At 37.0% G+C, this 19,364-nt stretch overlaps 1 protein-coding gene and 1 long non-coding RNA gene across 10 annotated transcripts in view; one reads left to right on the top strand and one right to left on the bottom strand.

Moving 5' to 3' along the window:
* Positions 1 to 14,164, top strand: part of LOC311440308 — a 47,800-nt gene extending 33,636 nt beyond the window's left edge. The window contains exons 3-6 of one of the 2 annotated variants that reach the window (XR_014695326.1): positions 757 to 901; positions 4,477 to 4,587; positions 7,109 to 7,184; positions 13,996 to 14,164. This is a non-coding gene — a long non-coding RNA (uncharacterized lncRNA). Of the gene's footprint in view, positions 1 to 756; positions 902 to 4,476; positions 4,588 to 7,108; positions 7,185 to 11,967; positions 12,100 to 13,995 lie in introns of those variants that run through there. The other variant, XR_014695327.1, reaches the window with a different exon arrangement.
* The window catches only part of LOC311440304 (vitellogenin-1-like), a 74,139-nt gene continuing 58,191 nt past the window's right edge, over positions 3,417 to 19,364 (bottom strand). For all 8 annotated transcript variants that reach the window (XM_084527015.1, XM_084527012.1, XM_084527016.1 and 5 more), the window contains 15 exons: positions 17,737 to 17,956; positions 16,721 to 16,893; positions 15,457 to 16,053; positions 15,317 to 15,373; positions 14,226 to 14,468; positions 13,010 to 13,216; positions 11,944 to 12,086; positions 11,331 to 11,469; positions 9,966 to 10,101; positions 9,071 to 9,257; positions 8,599 to 8,696; positions 8,061 to 8,155; positions 7,795 to 7,954; positions 6,436 to 6,597; positions 3,417 to 3,731 (listed from right to left, as the gene is read on the bottom strand). In XM_084527015.1, coding sequence (XP_084383141.1) covers positions 3,613 to 3,731; positions 6,436 to 6,597; positions 7,795 to 7,954; positions 8,061 to 8,155; positions 8,599 to 8,696; positions 9,071 to 9,257; positions 9,966 to 10,101; positions 11,331 to 11,469; positions 11,944 to 12,086; positions 13,010 to 13,216; positions 14,226 to 14,468; positions 15,317 to 15,373; positions 15,457 to 16,053; positions 16,721 to 16,893; positions 17,737 to 17,956 — 2,736 coding nt within the window. In that variant the 3' untranslated portion in view covers positions 3,417 to 3,612. The remainder of the gene's footprint in view (positions 3,732 to 6,435; positions 6,598 to 7,794; positions 7,955 to 8,060; positions 8,156 to 8,598; positions 8,697 to 9,070; positions 9,258 to 9,965; positions 10,102 to 11,330; positions 11,470 to 11,943; positions 12,087 to 13,009; positions 13,217 to 14,225; positions 14,469 to 15,316; positions 15,374 to 15,456; positions 16,054 to 16,720; positions 16,894 to 17,736; positions 17,957 to 19,364) is intronic.

Below are 19,364 nucleotides of genomic sequence, written 5' to 3'. Positions count from 1 at the left end.
GTTATTTTACAATTGGATGAATCTGAAAATGAAAACCTTCAACCTAGCAATAAAATAACCTAACAATAAAATATACTCATGTGGTTATGAGATCTAGTGGAAAAATTTACTTTTCATCTGTAGAATCACTGAAGAACTTGCAAAAGGCATATGGGACTATAAATTCATATGCATTTCTGACTCCATCAGGTAGGTAAGTAGTCATATCCTTCTGATGCAGAAAATGAGGCACGGAAATCCCCAGCCTCATCCAAAATCACATTACAGAGCTGTATAGGCAGAATTAGGACTCAAGCCTTGCCTATGCTTAGACCTGTATCTTTTTTTATGGCACTCTTTTTTTAAGCAATACCAGAGTGCATATATATTTCTAGGCTTGTTTTCCTTGTTTACTACGGTAAAGTTCAAAGTTCATTAATGCGTATCATTTAGAAGTACTAGGAATGAAAAGTAGAGTGTATAAAAGCTCAGCCTGTGAAATATACATTTTAATACTTGGTTGGCTATGTAACTGCATTATAAGATAGGACAAGCATGATTTCTAAGTGAGGTTTAAATATGGACTCTGCATATCCTCCCAGATGAGTTGGAAATGTCTATGTGGTGCATAAGAAACTCCAGAAGAGCTTTTTCACACTTGTACTGTTAATGTTCTTAATTCTGTTGGCACGATGGGGTGATTGTCAATGTTTTGCTTTGCTGTGCCTGGTGCCAACCTCTGGCTTTACTAACTTTCATTATATTTGGATTTTACAGCTGCAACATCAATGGAGTCAGTCACAGGTATTCAGCTGCCTCGGCAAGAGGGCGCCAATGAACAGGAACCAGACAGAGATGAACGCTGCCCCTTAGAGATGGAAACAGGAGGAGCTGCATCTACCCCATGCCCTGGACAGCCCAGGTGTGTGCATAGGTTTTGCTAGTGAATGCTTCCCCTCTGTCTGACCCTGCACCCAAACCTGGCTGTGTTACTGGTAGGGTGATGAGGCACAGATTCCTTGGCCAAGGTCTGCCATAGGGGACATTTTTGTCTTTCCTTCTTTGTGTCTGGGAGAGTGTATGAACAGGTGTTTCCTTAGGATTGATGGACTCAAGCCACAGCAGGCAGCATCCTGCTGGTGGGGGCTTTGTTGTCTATTGATAGCACAGCCAGTGGAAGTGCTAACTGAGAAGCTTCTGCTGGGGGAGAGGCACATGTGTGTGGTTTTAGCATGTTTTTCTGCCATCAGCAGGAAGAGATGTGAAGCCACTCTGGTGGCTCCTTTTAACTGCTGAGACACTGGAGATGCCTTCTTCTCAGTGCAGGAGCCAAAGTGGTGCTTTGCCAGGGACAGACCTTACCTAGCATGCTCAGTGGTTTTTAAAACTGTACAGGATGTATTATATATCATCATTGTAAAAGAGGTTAATTTAAGGCCATTGATCAGGCCTTGATTTTTTTTTTTTTTTTTCCAGTGAGTTCAACAGTTTGTAAATTGTTTCCAGGAGAAGGCATTTGCCTTTATGAGTTGCTTGTATTTTTGGTACTGTATATCCCAGCTTGATCATTGTTAATTAGTGTCATGCTTCTGTGTTTTATTGCAAGCAGAATTACTTCACTTACTAATGGCTCTTTGCTGCTGCTAAATTCCTATTCTAGTAGTTGAGCATGAAAGTTAATTTTTCTTCCCTCACTACATTTCTACACTGCCTTTGTCTTATCTGAAGTGGTTGACTAGCAAAAGTTTCTCTTTTGTAAACAAGTGGATTAAAAGGAAAGGTGTTGGATTAAAGGCGGCAGACTCCAGTCTGATCCTATGAAAGTCAATGGCAAAATCTCCCATAAGTCACAGTGAAAACAATACCAGAAAGAAAAGGCCTCTCAAGGTGTAATATTAGTGTGATTTTAAAGAAAAGTGGAATGTAGTATTCTTTATCACTCTTCTTGTTTGCAGCTACCTTTTTTTTTTTTTTTTTTTTTTTTTTTTTTCCCCAGTATAGCAATTCTGATGAGTTAGTTAGCAAAACAAAGCTTTTGTACAGGGAATTTGTACAGGAAAAATTACAAATAAAAGCACAGTGCAAGAGCTCATGCTATTGGTCTGAGTGAGTTTGAACATGCTTGACAACAAAAAAAGCTGTTGAATAGAGAGAACTGGCTATCTGAATAAAGCCCCAGTATGTGTGAAGGCTCTCAAACACAATGTGTAGACTAAGTAAAGCCTGAGTGAAGGGGAAGGGCCAGGTAGCTCTCTTGTGCCCTCTCTATCCCTGAACTGCTGCTTATCCTCAGGAGGCTGGGAGAGTACTCAGTACGCTGAGGAAAAACTGCATCTTGCTTAATTTCAAGCTAGTTTCAAGTTGCAGTGAGAGATAGCAAGAGGAGTACTACTTTACTCGTGTTTCTGCTCTTGAACAAAAAGCACAGAAAAATGTTATTCTGTAATTGTTCAGCTATTTAGTCTTCAGTCCTCCTCTTTCTGATAGCTCAGGTTTTTAGTTAGGAAAAGTATTTTCTTTAATGACAGCTTCCTGGCAGCATTTGGGTTCAGCGCTACCTTGCCCATGCTAAGGCTTCTCTTGGAAGAGTGTGCTAGCAGCTACTGCCTGTTATGGAGCACATCACAGCTCACCACACAGCTGATTTGTGTTCAAGGTAATATTGTGTTGTCACAGGGGGTGTGAAGGTGCCACCTAATCTTGCTCCCCAGGGTGGGAGGGAATTGCCTTTCTGCATAGGCCTAGTGAGAGCTAGCAGACTGACACTCCACTAGTTAAACACAGTCTGACTGTCCCTCTTTGCTTTATTTTAGCTTTATGATGCTATTGATCTTACATTTTTTTAATATATATATTATTTTGGGGGGTATTTGGAATACTACCTTATGTGTTATTGTTCCCTGAAGTTTTTGAAAGCATCATTTTCATAGATACACAATAGGAAATGGTAAACCAAAAAAAAGAAAAAAAAAATCCTATTCATACTTTTAGCTCATGAGGTAACAGCACATCCATTGAAATTTAAATCAAAATGGGGACTGTGTCACACACTATAGCTCTCTGGAAAGCTACAGTGGGAGTCTAGCAGTCCAATTCATTCCTTTGTAGAATGTACTAAGGCTAATGGTCTTGCTGGGAGTAAAATGTATTTTTTGCAGAATGGTTCCAAGAACAGACTTTGCTTTTTACCATAAAACATAAAAGAAAACAAATGCTTACTGTGTCTTTAGTATGCTAAATATGAAATTCTCTACACAATGGAATGTTAGCAGTAGCCGTAATCATGTTTTCATTTCATCACCTAGTGAACATAATTTTAAGAGAGGACTGCTGTAATTATATTTCAGATAAAAAGAAGCAGAATTTCTGGATAATATTATAGTTGGTCTGATTGTTTTGTTGATAGGGACAAATAAAGACAGAGTACACACGAAGACTTATTTAATGAACAACATATTTATTAAGCAGTGCAGACTGTACATAATGCATTTGACTTCGGATGCAATGCAGTAAGCTTACTTTCTTCAAGCACATTTCTTAATATTTTACTACAACTATTACATTCCTTCTTACCTGACCAGGTATTCAATTATTTCTGTAATACGTCTATAGCACAACACTAAGGAATTTAGCTTAACTACAGTCGCCAGTGCAGGTACAATCAATGTCTGCATCCACAGACTCTACAACATCCTCAGATGCAGATTTCTTATCACTGCTTCTCTGCCATTCCAGCAGGCTTACAGCAGTATCTGTCAGAAGAGCAAAGCCATTGTTAACGAACATCAAGCAAATTAACACATTTCATGGAAATACTGTTTTGATGGCTGCCAACTCCCTCATCAAGTAAAGAATGAAAGCCTGCCCCCACAACTGACATCTAACTGACTCATTGACTTGGAGCAGGATTTTCATCCATGATATAATTACTATAATACTTCCCTAAAAACAAAATGAATAACGTTTCATGAAGCACAATGACAACAGGCAGAAGCCAGTAAAAGTGCTGGAGGAGGTAGCCACTTTCAAAGTAAGACCACCTCATACCAATATACATCAGCAATCTCTTTTTATGTTATTGCTGCATATCACTGCATATTTCAGCTGATTATTTGTCGAAGTTCATCTTGAAGGGTAAGCCCTTTGGAGAATTTTCAGAGGTTCATAAACTTCTAATTAAAGTTTCCCATATATTGTGAAATCTGACAGAGCATTGTCAGTTGCAGTATTAACCTTACCACACTGCTTTATCAACAGCAGCTTGAATAAGCCATATCCTTTAATGCTGAAATAATCTAAATAGAATGATAATATTCATCCTCCCAATAAATATTCTTAGATAGTTGGATGTTTATCATTGCAGCTGGAAGAATATTAGAACATCCATTTAGATTAAGTTTGCATAATCAGAGTGGGTAAAGCTTTCATAATTTTACTTCTATTTGTTTTATCCCTCAGTTGATCAATATATTTTTAACATACCATCTCTTATTACAGGGAAATCTGATATTGCTGGGTTTGGGTCACTTTTTGATCTCCTGGTCACTTACTGATCTCCTGAAATGCTCATACCTTCCTTGGGTGAATTACTGTCCAACCTGAAGCATGGTAGGTTTTCTTTTTTTTTCTTTTCCATAACTACTTTGAAATTTAATATTTCCCAGAAACGTGCTTGAGATGCTTTTTAAAAAATGCATAATATTTTCAAGCTATGAAATGAGATCTGCTATGAAAGTCTAAGGTCTGTTTTTTACATACTTTGATTCTTGTTATGCCTGAGGGTACTCTGTGGGTCTGTCTATGTTCATATCTATGTAGGAAACAGTTCCCTGGGCTAACTGGATCATGGCTGAGTAACTATCATCCATATAGGTAGGACTTGTGGCAGGTTTGAGATGTAAACTGGTATACAGATTTAGACATGGAATGAAATCAGCCTCAGTCAGGATCCTAAGACTATAGGCTCACTGATTCGAGGACAACAGGCAATTTTGCACCCTTGAACTTCATTTTATCCTTCTGTCAATTGTGACAGTGAAAGAGTCCCTGTCTTTTGAGACAGCAGACTATCAAGTCTGAATTCTCATATAAAGAGCTGAGAAAAGGTTTTTGTCCTGTGTATGCAAATACATATTCACATCTTGGGAAAGATGGGGATTTTCTTTTTGTTGCTTCTCCATGTCAAAGAAAGAAAAAGGCCAGTTTTAAGGGCTGGCTTTGTATTCCTATTGAGCCCTAGCCTGAGGAAAAGCAGTCATCTTGCTAAAAAAAACTCAAATGGCATCTTTTCCCTTCCTCCTTCTCCTCTTCCAGATAAATAAATAAAAAAGTCCTTGATTAGGAGTGCTGCTAGCACACTTCCCAGCCTCTGGTTCAGTAAATGAACCAGAGAAGCCTGCAGTTGCTGTAACAACAGCAGTGGCTGAGACAACTAACATTTTTTTTTCCTTCTCTGATTTTCCTCTTTTCTAACACATTTTTGTGAGAGAATAAGACAGCTTTATTACAACCTAATATTCTGAGGCAGTGAGTGGCCTGGGGTGATGACATTTGAGAGATAAAGACTTCGACACACAAAAGAAATCTGTGAAACATAGATATGACAAGATTTTGGAAGGCTTTTTTTTTTTTTTTTTTTTTTTGAGGTGTCTTTTCATAAAAGGATGCATCTGGCATCTATTCTCTTCTCATAGAGCTATTAGAAAATATTAGCGTACAGTACCTATACACTATGTGATCTATTAATTAATTAAAAGATTTAGGAAAGAATGCACCAGAAATATGTATACATTCAAGGCTGGATTCTCCTCTCAAACTTGTATAACTGTACTGCAAATCTGTGCTAGATGATGCGTTGCATCCTTGACAAATTCGTATAAGTGAAAGAAGAAAAAGGCTCAATATTTTAAAAAATCTGGGGCACAAGTATGTCTGTATAAAATACCTTCAAAAACAAACCATTTTTTGGAACAATCTAGAGAACATTTCAGCAATGTGTTTTTTGCTGATGTATTGCACAGTGGCATAGCATGGCAGCCTAATCACAGCAGTCATGTCACACTACTTGACTGACTTTCAATTGCCTTGCTTGCCCTGGTCTACACAAAATTGCAGGCTGTAATGTGCATAAAAAGACTTACTGTTGCTTATCACTACTTTATGGAGATCCTGAAAATGTGGAAAAAAAAAAATATTGATCTCTGCTGCCCTTTTTACCACCTCAGACGTTTTTCTCAGATGATGCTACCTGCCATCGCCTAAACTAGCTTTTAGCTAGCCAGTGCTGTCAGTGGTTATAGCAAATACTAATGGGATTAAAAACAGCAGCTCAGAGGGGAGCTGGAGCAATACAGGTTTGTGCGTGGCTGTGTTGTGTTTTTTTTTTTTTTTTTTTTCTTTTGAGTACTCTGTCAGAGCTCCTACAGTATGTGACACAGAAAGAGAAAAATATCATACCTTTTGGGAAACAGTGGAAGCCAACCTTAACCGAAGTTTTTTCTATTGGAGTACAGTCTTTCATACATTTCAGTACTGGGTCAACAGAATAGCATGTAGACTCCTCTCCATCAATAGTAGGATTTCGATTCAGCTTCACATAACTGCGCTGCAGTTTGCACCCTAAGAGGAAAAGGAAAGTTAGTTAAAATTGTAGAAATAAATCCCAATCGATCCTTGCAATAATAAAGGTCCATATTTTCTCTTCAGCTTTTATTAAAACACAGGTCCCTGACAAACCATTTTCACAGTAGCGAGGTTATCAAGATAGGATGATAATAAGTTGGGGGATAGAAGAAAGATTCTGAAAGGGGAGCTATTTTTAAAATGTAATTGCACAATATAACCCAAATGGAATCATGTATATCCAGTTTTTTAGAACTACATAATACACAGAAAATAACCTCTCATCTCTGAAAGCTATTAAGAATAGATACTACAAGCACAATGGCTACTTCATTGCATTAGGAAAAATGTCAACTGTTGTGAATGGATAAAAAAATGGCAGCATTTATATAATAACATCAAGGATAATTTTTGTATTGGATGATTTTTATAATGCTGCAATTATCTCACTAGAAAGGCATAATGTAACTTAACAGAATCCAAGCTATGACTGTTTTCTGACATACAGATAAGTACAATTCTACTGCCAACGAAGTCAAGGAGAAAACAACCATTAACTTCAATAAAGTTGTTTCAGGTCGAAGGTAAGTGGAGACCTGTGGAACAAAACCGTATTGATGTTATGGGAGACCATCATTATTCTTCCAGCTCCATGTGAGAGGAAATTCTTACTTTAGGAGTATTTCTAAATATTTCCCTGAAATTGCACCCTTGGATGATGCAGAACAAAAATGAAATTTTGAGCACTCTGAAAATTTACCTAATCTTAAAATTTGACCTACGGCATTCATAGCATGTAACATGTTTTTTTAAATAAAGTCTACAGATAACAGACGAAACTGCCTTGTCTCAGTGACGAAAATCACACTGATTTCAGCTGAGGCAAGATTAGGTCTGATTTTTCCTCTCCAGGAAAAAAGATACTCAGTCTAAGAAACTATAGTAGAATCAATTATTTAACATTGAACTGCACATGATACAAATGCTTTTGCTGTATTGTATATTTGCTGTGCTCATAGGTACTGTTTTAAACAGTTGTTAATGAAGTTACAATGATTATATATTGCGATTGTCTTTTTTAAAGTAAAAGATATATACTGCCTTTTTTTTTTTTTTTAATCCTTTCCAGTTATTGGCAGAAGAAAACTGAAATTGTATTCTCCCCAAGTATAAAATATTTTTAGATCTACTCACCACCAGAACAGGTTTCTTCTAGTAATACCCATGAATGAACAAAAGCAGAAGAGCTGTGTGCCAGCTTATGATTTGGCATTAGGAGTTCATTGTGCTTTTCTCTGTCATTATTTCCACAAACTCCACAGGTCTTTCCTCTCATCCATGCAGCAACAGTAACCTATAAAATAACACACCTTTGTAGTGAATACTGAAGTGCTTGTCTGTTATATTGCCAAGGCACTACATGGAAAGAAAGTAGTAACCTTGGAAAAAAAGCCCCATACCTTAAGGATCATTCCATCAAAAGTTACGTTCTTCAGTCCATGTGTTGGAGCTTCCACAATAACTGTTGCTCCATTTTTATAAATTTTAATATTACCTGTAAAAAGATAGTAAATCATCATAAGGTGATGTGTTGAATTTTAAATTAATGGAGGAACTGAGTAGCACAAAATAAGTTAGAATGTCTTTTCCTTCACAATCATTGACACATCAGCAGGTCATTGTTCTGCTGCAGTCGGAATGTCTGTTTTGTTTTATTTTGTGAGAGAGAAAACAAGTACAAGCCTGGACATACTATATATTTAAGAAAGGGGGTTATTTACCCTTCAGTTATACTGAGGAAAAGTAAGACTGCATCTTCTATGGAAAACACAGGATTATAAATGAATAGAAATATTAAGAAAGTCTCTAGTTTTTCTTCAAATTAACCCCACTTGTATTTTCTTAAGATTGTGTTTCTTCTGTGAAATTTGTAAAAGCACAGTCTTGAAGATATTTAGTTTCTAAATCAGACCAAGAAAGGTGAGTATCACAGTTTACCTTTTTCATATTCAGAATCTCCACTGTGTAATAGTACTGATTCTTCATTGCATGCCACAAGGAGAGATGAATTTGCTGCAGGACAGATTGTGATGTTGCTTGAGGGGGGAAAAAAAAAAAAAGCTAATGGTTAATTTAAAATGTGAAAAACACCTGGATTTTGAAAGAATGACTGAGCTGCTTTCATTTTTAAATGAAAAATTGATTGGGACTTTGGGTGTTGAGATTCAACCTTTAAAGAAAAGACAGCATGGGGTTTTATGGAGCAGGTTATCAGATGGTGACTGTGTAACCAAAGAAAAGGGCAACTAAAACAGAGTCTCAGATCAGGATTCCTCCTGGAAATCCCATCTTTCCCCAGATATCCTTCTGGAAACTAGTTTCACCTAAGAGTGAGACATTTCCCATCTCCAGACTAACTTCCTGAAGTTTTGTATTTAATTCTTGCAACTTCAGGATAAATCACACTTACGCTGAGCTTGTATTTATGTGAACCTCTCTTGAGAAAGACTGGGGATCAACCTTTCTTGTAGTAATGATGAATCTTGGGTGTTCAGTACAGTCTTGGGCCACTATCAGGTTGCAGCTTTTATTGAAAGAATATGTATGGCTCATATGATCAAACGTTTTGAAATTTCCCCCGCTGATTTCACATGTAGCTACAAAACAAAACCGGTAAAGAAATGACAGATATGACAATGGCATGCATAATGCTGAAAAGTACTGAAGGCTGCCTCTGATTGGCACTACCCAGCAAAAAAAAAAAAAAAAGAAACTTGAACATCTCCTTGGCAGAAGCTTTCAATGTTTCCAGAGTCTGTAACACCAACAAATAGCTAACAGATGTAGGCTATATTAGTATTGATTTTAATGACATACTAAAAAAAAATCCTCAGGCTAGCACTGATTAAAACATACCAAATTCTTGAGAAATTAGACATAGTAATGATGACAAAAAATAGTTCATGTTTCCTGCAGAAGTGTTAGATACCAATCGTTTAAAGCTCATATGAATCCTTTTTGAAGAAAACAAACAGGGCAGAAAATTCATGATCTGTCTTGTACCCATAAACTGATGCCTCTTGATGAAGAGATGGCACCTTCTAAGAAGGTGCCAAAGACAATCTCTACAGCTTGCAGACAGGAATGATTCCTGAACTCTGAAGATTTACTTCAATGTGAAGTCTCTTCATTCACCTGCCAATAAATGTGATTCTAAGTGATGGAATGAGCTGTTGAGAAAGTAGAGTTAGAGACACTAATCTTCCCTAGAAGACCACTACAAAGAAAGACAAGTCCAAATCATAGCAGAGGATGGATCTACAAACATTGCTTATTCACAAGACAAGCATATCTGCAATATTTACATTGATCTTCTTGTGCTATCTGTGAAGCTATTTCAGGAAAGACATTCCAGGCAGTGATATCTTGAGTGTTATAAGATGAAGATGGCCCTAAGGGCAAAGTGAATGGCATTCGGAGTCCCTGATAGTAGAGCGTTACCTGAAAAAGTAGAAACGAAATAACATTAAGATAAATTGAACCATAGTACTCATGACATCACTGCAAACAAAGAAACAAAAAAAACTCCTAATGAAAAAAAATTATCTTGAAGATGTACTTATACAGTTGCTGTTGTGTTAGTCTCTACAGGATTCATCCAAACTTCAGGCTTTTTCTGAGGAACGATTGTCTCCTCTTCCTGTCTCACTTCCTCACTTTTATGAAAAATTGTTAAGAACATTGGAAAGTATGAAATACAGATGAAGTTTAAGTGATAATAAAGCACATTCTTAAAAAGTTAGCATTTTAAGTAATAGTTTGATGGATTAATCTGGAAAAGTAAACAGCATCCAATACAGGTTGAAAAGTGGCACGATGTGCCATAATGGTAAGATTCCCTACTGTAGATACAAAATACATTTACCAGGACAATCAACTTGATGCCTGATGTGCCTACTTCTTTATTATTGCATAATAAAGATCCTGCAATACTAAAGCACCACAGAAGGTTAAAGACATAGTAATTTCTCTGTTTATGAATAGCTAACTGTTATTAATTTACCACAGATATATAGGGGAAATCTGTCAAAGCGGTGCACAGAGATTTTGTGGACAAGGACCAATTGATCAGTGGGATTCTGCAGATCCAGCCTGTGCAAGCTGCTCTGAGATTTTAACTAAATGTTTCAGTTTAGTTTAAGCAGAGTAGAATTTGTGGCTGCTGTAACTTGCTCAGACCTGTCTCATCAAGTGTGGTCACTGCAGCTGTGGGACTCAAGCACAAACATAATTAGATGCTGCACATTGTTGCAGCAGAGTGCAAGATGTTCTCAAGGCCTCCATTATCTGCTCTGAGGCCCCTATACATCCCACAGAACTAGTCATGCTGCGTGAAATGAATAAAGCTGTGAGTGCAAAGCAGTCATATTTGAGGCAATTTGGGTCTAACCACTACTCTCAGCATGGAAATAAAGTATTTCACTACAGAGTTTGATTTTCAACTTCTGCTTGTTGCTACATTGCACCAAAGCAGTACAAAATCAAGGAACGTGTATTTCAAGACCAATGTAGTTAGGTATGTAGCAGCTTTTCTGAAAGGGTAGGGGTCACCTTTTCTCTCTCTCTTTTTTTTTTTTTTTTTTTTTTTTCCTCCCCTTTATATAAGCATCAAAATGTTATTAGTTGAAAATCCATTCAAGGTAAGGAAAAAAAATAAAATTGACACATACCCCAGGAACTTTAATTACTGTATCAATTGTTCGTGGAGAAGTTGCAGCTGCCCTTGCTATAAATTCATGAGATGGATTTCTCTGATGTGCCTCTGAGAAGCCCAACATGAGTGCTGCACCAGGAACGTATTGCATGAATCTGGAGAGAAATAAGATGTGACAAACTCAGCTCCAAGAGCGAAAACAGACATTGAAGGATGAAGATTATTGGCATTTCTGTAAAATCAGGGAAACAATGGGACAATTAAAGAAACCATACTTTGGATCAAATTAAATGGTTGATTCTATCCAGAAGAAAGACATTGTTTTTATTTTGATCATTTAAACCTTTGTTAAAATTATTATTATTTTTAATTTTTGAGACTGAATTGGACATTTCAAAGCCATGAGCCATTTTGAATTGAATATCAAATCATTTAATAAGGAAAATGAAATTAAGCATGTCAAGTTTTAAAGTATTTGAGGGATATCTGTTAACATGAAACATGAGGGGGAACTAGAACACATTCACAAAATACTTTTGTACCATTGAACTGTTTCAATCAGTGCTTTTAGAAAACGAACTAGTGTAGAAAAAGAAACACAAAAACTTAGGAAAGAACAAATTACATACGTTGTGCTTGTCTTTTTTATCCAGGATGGAAGATTTCCCCACTGCACCTTCAGCTGCATGGCTGGCTTCCTTGCCAGTTGGCCTGTGGTAGCCATGGCTGCTATCCTGTAGTCCCGGCATTCCTTGCCCCATCTCAGTCTAGCCTTTACAAACAGGAAAACAGACACCAAAATTTCAGAAAAGAATCATGGAAGCATGTTTGCTCCTTTCAAAATACAAGTTTTTCTTCTTTTATGAAACTTTGCATTGATTCTTTATGTTCCTAAGTCTTGTTTTCACTCTAAATAGGCTCAGATTTGCCATAATTTCAAAAGATTTCCTTAAACTTGGTAATTTAATAATCTTTTTTTTTTTTTTTTTTCTTTCTGGTAGAAGTCTGCACTAAAATTTCTATTAGCCTTCCCCAATACTTAACGTCACCCTACTTATTCGATGCTGAAATATCAGGTTGAATTAGTTAATTGTTGCTGCAAAAAGCAAAGGTTTATAAACTGTTATCCAAAGACCTGTTTCCTAGAAAGGGGCTTGGGAAGCACAGCACAAGGAGGGGTAGGAAAAAAAAAAAAAGGAAAAAAATGGAAAGACGTGTAGTTTAACCTATACTCTCTTAATAATAGCCCATTATTTAACCTTATTTTTTTCTATTATTTCACATAAATCCTAAAAAATGGAATGCCTTTGAGTGATGAATCTTCTGAAGTGAATTATGGAGCCAGCCATTCCCAGACAGGCAAACTCGTATTGGAACAAATAAATAGATAGTAATGAAGCAGTAATTTTTTCAAACTTTTAAAATATTTTCTAAAATACTACAGGTAATATTTTGATGTATCTTGAAAATCAACATTTTTTGACAGATTTTGAAACTTTTTCTTTTTTTTTTTTTTTAATTCAAAAGGATGGTGAAAGGAATGGATGTTCTCTGAAATTTCACAAAAGTGAAATATATTTCAAAATATGTATGTTTTCCCTCCTTGGACCTCCTAATCAGAAAGTGCTCTGGGCTTATTTAAAAAAGTGTGGGCTTTTCAAATGTCTCATTTGGCAAAGCTGCCTGTGTACTTACCTGTGCTTTCAGAGGTAGTATTACAGCATCAGCACATGCTTTCCAATTGGTTTCAGCCAGCTGAACCACAACTAGTTGCACATCAACTTTGGCAGCATCAGAACGAACATATGCTGTAGCTTGATAACCTTGATTTCTGTTGTCACTCCTTACTGCCTGTGCCACAATCGTAATGCCAGGTGGAATTACGTCTCCCAGGAAGTTGCGCTGAAAAACAACCCCCAACCATCTGTGCTTAAGTATTTCACTGTATTCACTAGAGAGCCTGCAGTCCAATTTATGTATGCTGGTAGCAGAAAGCATTCCTCATCATTCATTTAGTTTATGGTGCGTCTGTCAATATCCTCAATACTTAAGAATAATTTTGGTTTCAGTCTTAATGATTTCATTAACACCAGGAATTTACAAAGAAGTGTTTGCTTTGATAAAGAATCCAAGATCTTCCAAATTATCTTTTTATACTTAAGATTTTGCACATTATTGCAATACTCTAAATAGCTGCCTACTGTATGCTAGGTATCTTCATAGTGTTATACACATTCACAATCTATTTTACTATACAACAGTTCCTTCAAACAAGTTGATTATTCTGAAATCCTTTGTAGTAGCAGAGTTCCCAGATACATTGCCAGCATTTGCAAGGCTACTTGTGCTGTTATGATAAGTAGATACATTTCCTTAATACAATTACAGAATACTGACTGTATACTAAAAATAAAGATGAACAGTGCTTAATAGGACTTTATATTTCTCAATCAGTAATGATCATGGGTATTCTGATTTTAGTTATTCTCAGCATGCACTCATGCCCTCTAGTCTACATCTGAAAATAATTAGGAGGCTAATAATTAGGAGGTTTAAAACAGAAGCTTTAAGTTATACTTATTTACTTCCTCCTAATTTGCATTTTTGCTTAGGTAGAAAAAATATATTTCCCCTTTATAATCTCACTCCCTTTATTTTTTTTTTATCATTTCCAAATCCAGGTTTTCACATAGAGCTAATGGCTTTAGAAATTAAAGAAAATGTAATCAAAACCCCAAGACGAAAGGAATTTGGAAAAAATGTTTACAAAGGAAAAGAAATCTCAGTGCACTTTCAATTTACAAACTTGACTACTTCCTGGTCCTGCCTACTTCAGCTCATTAGAGTGCAACCACGTCTATAGCTTCTGATCAGCAGTTAGCAAAGCTTGACTGTACAGTAAAGATACTACCTCGTGAGTCAGGCTGGAATCATGGTTATGGTGAATGCTGACTCCTCTGCTCATGTGGCTTCTTCTTGAGCTGTGCCCAGCTGTTACCCCGTGGTGGTGGCTGCTGCTGCTGCTGCTGCTGCTGGTGCCACCTGTGTGACTTCTCCTGTTGCTGCTGTCACTGCTGCTGCTGCTGTTGCTGTGGCTGCTTCCTGACTCCGAGGAGGCTGATGATGAGCTGCTGGATCTCTTCTGTTCTGGATGCTATGAAGCAAAAGTAGGTTAATAAGGTATGGTTTGGTCTCTAGTTTTATATTTCAGACATCAAAATCAGAGCTCTCAACCTCCCTGTAAAGACAATTCAGACATAGCTAGCATGTGACTTTTACTATTATAAAGCAAACATGAAGTACGTTGGGTAGGGATGTGGATCTGAGGTACCTGTACCTTTCAGCTTATAGGAAGGCCATGTAGACACTGATTGCAAATTGCAACATCACATTGTCTAGATCTAATGCCAGGCAAAATAAAACTGACACTTAACAAGTGTTCAAACGTGTGTGGTTTTTTTTTTTTTTTTTTTTTTAAAGAAATAAAAAGAGATTACCATTTAATTAAAAAAAAAACGTAAATCATTTTCTTTTTCATAAGCAGGTAACACTTACAAAAGCCACATTATCATCCTTCTAACACAGACTTAAAATACCTCTGTGCCATAATACATACTGAACCTGCTTTCTGATTCCATCCACATACACAATGATTTTGCCTTTCTGCTGTGATTGCTTAAAAACTGTGGAAACAGTCATTCCTATTGCAAGGTCCTACCACTTTATAATTATCCCATGGTCTCTGTTAGCTGTCTTGGCTGTACTGTAATGAATCTAGCCCAAAGGTATCCTGACTGAAAAACTGAGGGCTGTTAGTGCTGCAATAGAAGGATGTAGGGCAATAGTTGGTATTTTGTTAATAAACCTACTTATTTTGTCAATGATATTATTGGACAATATGGAATGAACAAGTAAAATGAACCAAATAAAGTGCTTCAGTACTATGCTTGATCGTATCAATTATGGCCACCATGGGAATGTGTGATTGAATAAGGTACATACCCAATGGTTGTGAGCAGACCTGAAGCGGAGCCGGTATACTTTTGGCAGGTGACTTTCCTGGAAAATTCCAAAATAAATTATTACATATAGCTCAGTGAGGATCACCTCCTAGTAGAAGTCAAAGTAATAGAAAATTTTACCCATTCGGTAGATAAGTCGTAACTACTGTGACTGTTAAATTGGGACTTGTCATGTTTCGTTTCACCTTGTCTGTCATATTTGCTGTGATGATAGGAAACACCAGTGCTTTCACTGCTGCTGGTGGTACCAGTGCTGGAGCTTCTGCTGCTGCTGCTACTCTGCGTTTTCTGTTTCTGCTCACGGACACTTCTTTCTCCTTCAGCAGCACTGGCATGTGGAAATGATGTGGTCTTGGACTGCTGCTTAGCCTGATGCCTTATACCAGACGCTTTGCTGCTACTGCTGCTGCTCCCCTTGCTGCTGTTGCTACTACTGCTCTTGCTACTGCTGCTACTACTGTCTTTGCTACTGCTGCTGCTGCTTCTGCTACTGCTGCTGCTACTGCTGCTGCTGCTGCTGCTACTGCTGCTGCTGTCCCCAAAGGGGTAGAATTTCTTTTCTTTGGCTTTATACTGTCTTGCTTTCAGATTTATCTGGGTCCCTCCTTGTGATGCTCTGTTGTCAGAGTTGCTGCTGGATGGGCTGCTCTTTGTACTTTCAGCACTTCCACTGGTGCTGCTGGCACTGGATGAGGAGCTTCTGGATTTTCTTATTCCCTAGTCAACACCAATAGAAAAAAAAAAAAAGGTATACATATATATTTATTTTGTTTCTGTGTCCCTACAGAAGGCTTTACGTAAAATCAGATATAGAGGGCTATGAACCTCTCTGCTGCCTTAGAAGACAAGATGTGTACCTGAGATAGGATTCTTGCAATACACCACAATGAGGCTAATACATAATGACGTGTTAAAAACACACATAAATAGAACACTACCCTTGTGTAATAATAAATGTGTAGAAACTTGGTCATATAATTACTTGTAACTCTATGTTAGTCATAGCTATAGCACTATCATTACTATCTCAGAACAAGTTGTATAGGTCAGTGTCACACCTCTTTGCTACGTTGCAGTAGCTGGGTGGTACAGACTACCTTCTGGACACACAATGTCTATTTGGGGTCTTACATAACCATGCAAGAGATCTTCAGAGAAAATTACAAAACCAACCCTTCACCACATCTATGCCAAAAGATATTAATTTAATCAAAAGACCTGCAGAAAGAATTGTGTACCCAAAAGCCTGTCTTTATTTTCCAACTTTTGTTTACCATCTAAATTAATGAGGTTAAAGTAAATATAAATAGGCAAAGTAAGTATAAATAACCAAGCTTTGTGTATTGCTTCCCATAAATCTAGAAGTGGATTTTTACAGCAGTACCTGGTCATCAACAGTTTCATCAAGGATTTTCTTCACTCTTTTGACTGCCTCTTTGCTGGAAGATGCTTGTGTCTCTGGATCGTCAAATGTTACTAAACGTATCATTTTTGCAGGAGCTTGGTGCCCAGCTTGAATTGAGACTTGTATTTTTTCAATAGGTGCCTCTGTGTAAACTGAAATCACACAACAATTAGTATCACTGTTAGTAGTAGCAACTGAATAATAAAATAAACCAAATTTTGCTATGATTTATCCAGACATTCTTCACCATACATATATATATATATTTGTGTGTGTGTGTTGAGTAACTTTTAAAAAATATTTCAGTAATAGCTAAATAGCTAAATAACTGGCAACAAGCGAATTTTACAATGTTAGCATAATAATAGGTTCTTTTCACGTCCATAAACAGAATGATCTTTTTAAGATTTATGTCAAGTGAATTGTGAATTGGATTGCTTAACCAGATAACACTATGGGTGAGTGAATCAGGCACTAGAAAGGAACTGAGGTTTACTCTTGATTTGCAAAGAAAGGCCCAATGGTTAGGCCTGATACTTAGGAGACCTAGATTCAGTGGCCTGCTGTGCTTTTGCTTTTTATGATCATGGATTAAGACATTAAGAACTAGATCCTGACAAGGTTAATCCATAATTCCCTTTAAGAGTCTGGGTTTTTAAAATGTAGCTACAGGACTCTGCATCAGATCTGCTGCCCATGTCCAATTGCTCTTTGCTTACATCCCAAATCTAATGATTCAGGATGCATCAGACACGCTCTGCAGGTACAGATCAACTCTGCTTGATGCTGGCCATACAGAGAGGTATTGCGCCACATGGCCACCTGCTGGGAAAGCTGGGAAATGGTTGTCCAGGCCACTATATAGATAAGATACTATATATATACATAAATATATATATATACACATAAATAAATAAATAAATAAATATATGCACACATCCCCACCCATCCACCCACCCACCCACCACTTTCTTTTTGTGCACAATTGTATTTACCTGGCTTGAAGCTCATTCTAAAGGCATGTTCTCCAACTAAGTAGTAAAGAGGCACATTTTTGATAAATGCTGCATGTACGCTCTTCCTCTCAATACACACTTGAAGCCCAAATGTACTTGCATTGGAGCATACAGACTGAACAAATCGCTCCTTCCGGGAAGAAGAGTGTCCAAAGGAGAAGGAATTTCCTGATGAAACATCTTCTACAGACTGTCTGTCCTATTATATAATGCACACATCAAGTTAAACTGGACAACATTACAAGAAATACTTGTATGCTAAAAGTCCTGTTTCAGTAATAGATGCGTATATTATGCAGAAAGAATTATCCAATTTATTTGAGATTGCTAGGCTGTGATATAGAACAACTTGGTTTTCAGTTGGACAAAGGTACCAACTGAATGCCTTGATTAGACTATCTAGAGTAAAAGGAGATTCAGGCTGTAAGAGTGGAAAATTATGTCACAAGATAATTCTAATTTCTTCATTTTGTTTTCACAGAGTATTAAACTGTATAAAAAGATTCTTGACCAATCTGAACATGCCGACTGGAGTTCTTTCTTTTGCTTTATTATTGGGTCAAACTACAAAACCTTCATCTATGTCCACACAAATTCTGTCTCACTTGAGATCTGACATGAATGTGAGAATATATTAACCAGACATATATTAATATATAATTTACATATAATATATTAACTAGATCACAGAAATTTCCTAGATGGCCAAAGCCTATAAAATGTTCTAAATTTCCACTCAAAGATATGTAATTTACATGTAATAAATGATGTTTGCAGAAGAGTGAATGAAAATTAATTAAAATTAGAACCAAATCCATGAGATGAAAGCTATAATTTTCTGGAGCAGTGAAGCAAATAGCAAAAAACACGTAACCATGAGTTTTCTTTTCATACATAATGCAGAGTTTGAAATTATTTTTTTACTCAGTTTATCATGTCTCACAAAATTCCAAACTTGCATGAACCACGCAGAAAAAAAAAAAGGAATTTTAATACTGATCCTTTCTTTCCAAAGGGAATGATAATGATACTGGGAAATGCTCTAACCAGTGTCATTTTTTCAGTTGCTGCTCATTCAAGAATAACAACAGAGTGATAAATTTTCAGGAAGAGCACGTAGGCACAAAGATCTTTGATTGTTCCAGGATATTGGAAACTGCTCCAGCTGATGGTACATTTACCTATTGACTTTTCCATATGAAAGTGCTGTACTCACCCTCTTTTCATCTCTTATCTGAAAAACCTTCAGAGTTGCAGGATGACAATGAAACCTGAAGAGGACAATGTATTCCTCACCTCTGTCAGTATTTTGTTGAATGAATTGTCATGGTGATGCCTTCACGATGCTGCCCATCATAGAAAGCCTGTAGTGGCTTTTATGGAAAGTTGCAGCTCAGGAAGTCCTTTCGCTTGACACACAAACTGCCATCCATCCTTGAATCAGGGTGCCTATAGGTGTTAAATTTGGCTCTGCAAATTGATCACTGAAGCATCTCACGAAATATTTGTGGCTGTCCCAGGAATGTAATGATTGCATGATGGTTGTAAAGCATTTTAAAGATTGTGGGCCTATCCTGTAGATGGCAGTGTAAAATTAATTACCAAAG

This window comes from Aythya ferina, assembly GCF_964211825.1.
Source record: "Aythya ferina genome assembly, chromosome: 8".
Taxonomy (NCBI): Eukaryota; Metazoa; Chordata; class Aves; order Anseriformes; family Anatidae; genus Aythya; species Aythya ferina.
This window is presented reverse-complemented; position numbering and strand designations above follow the sequence as displayed.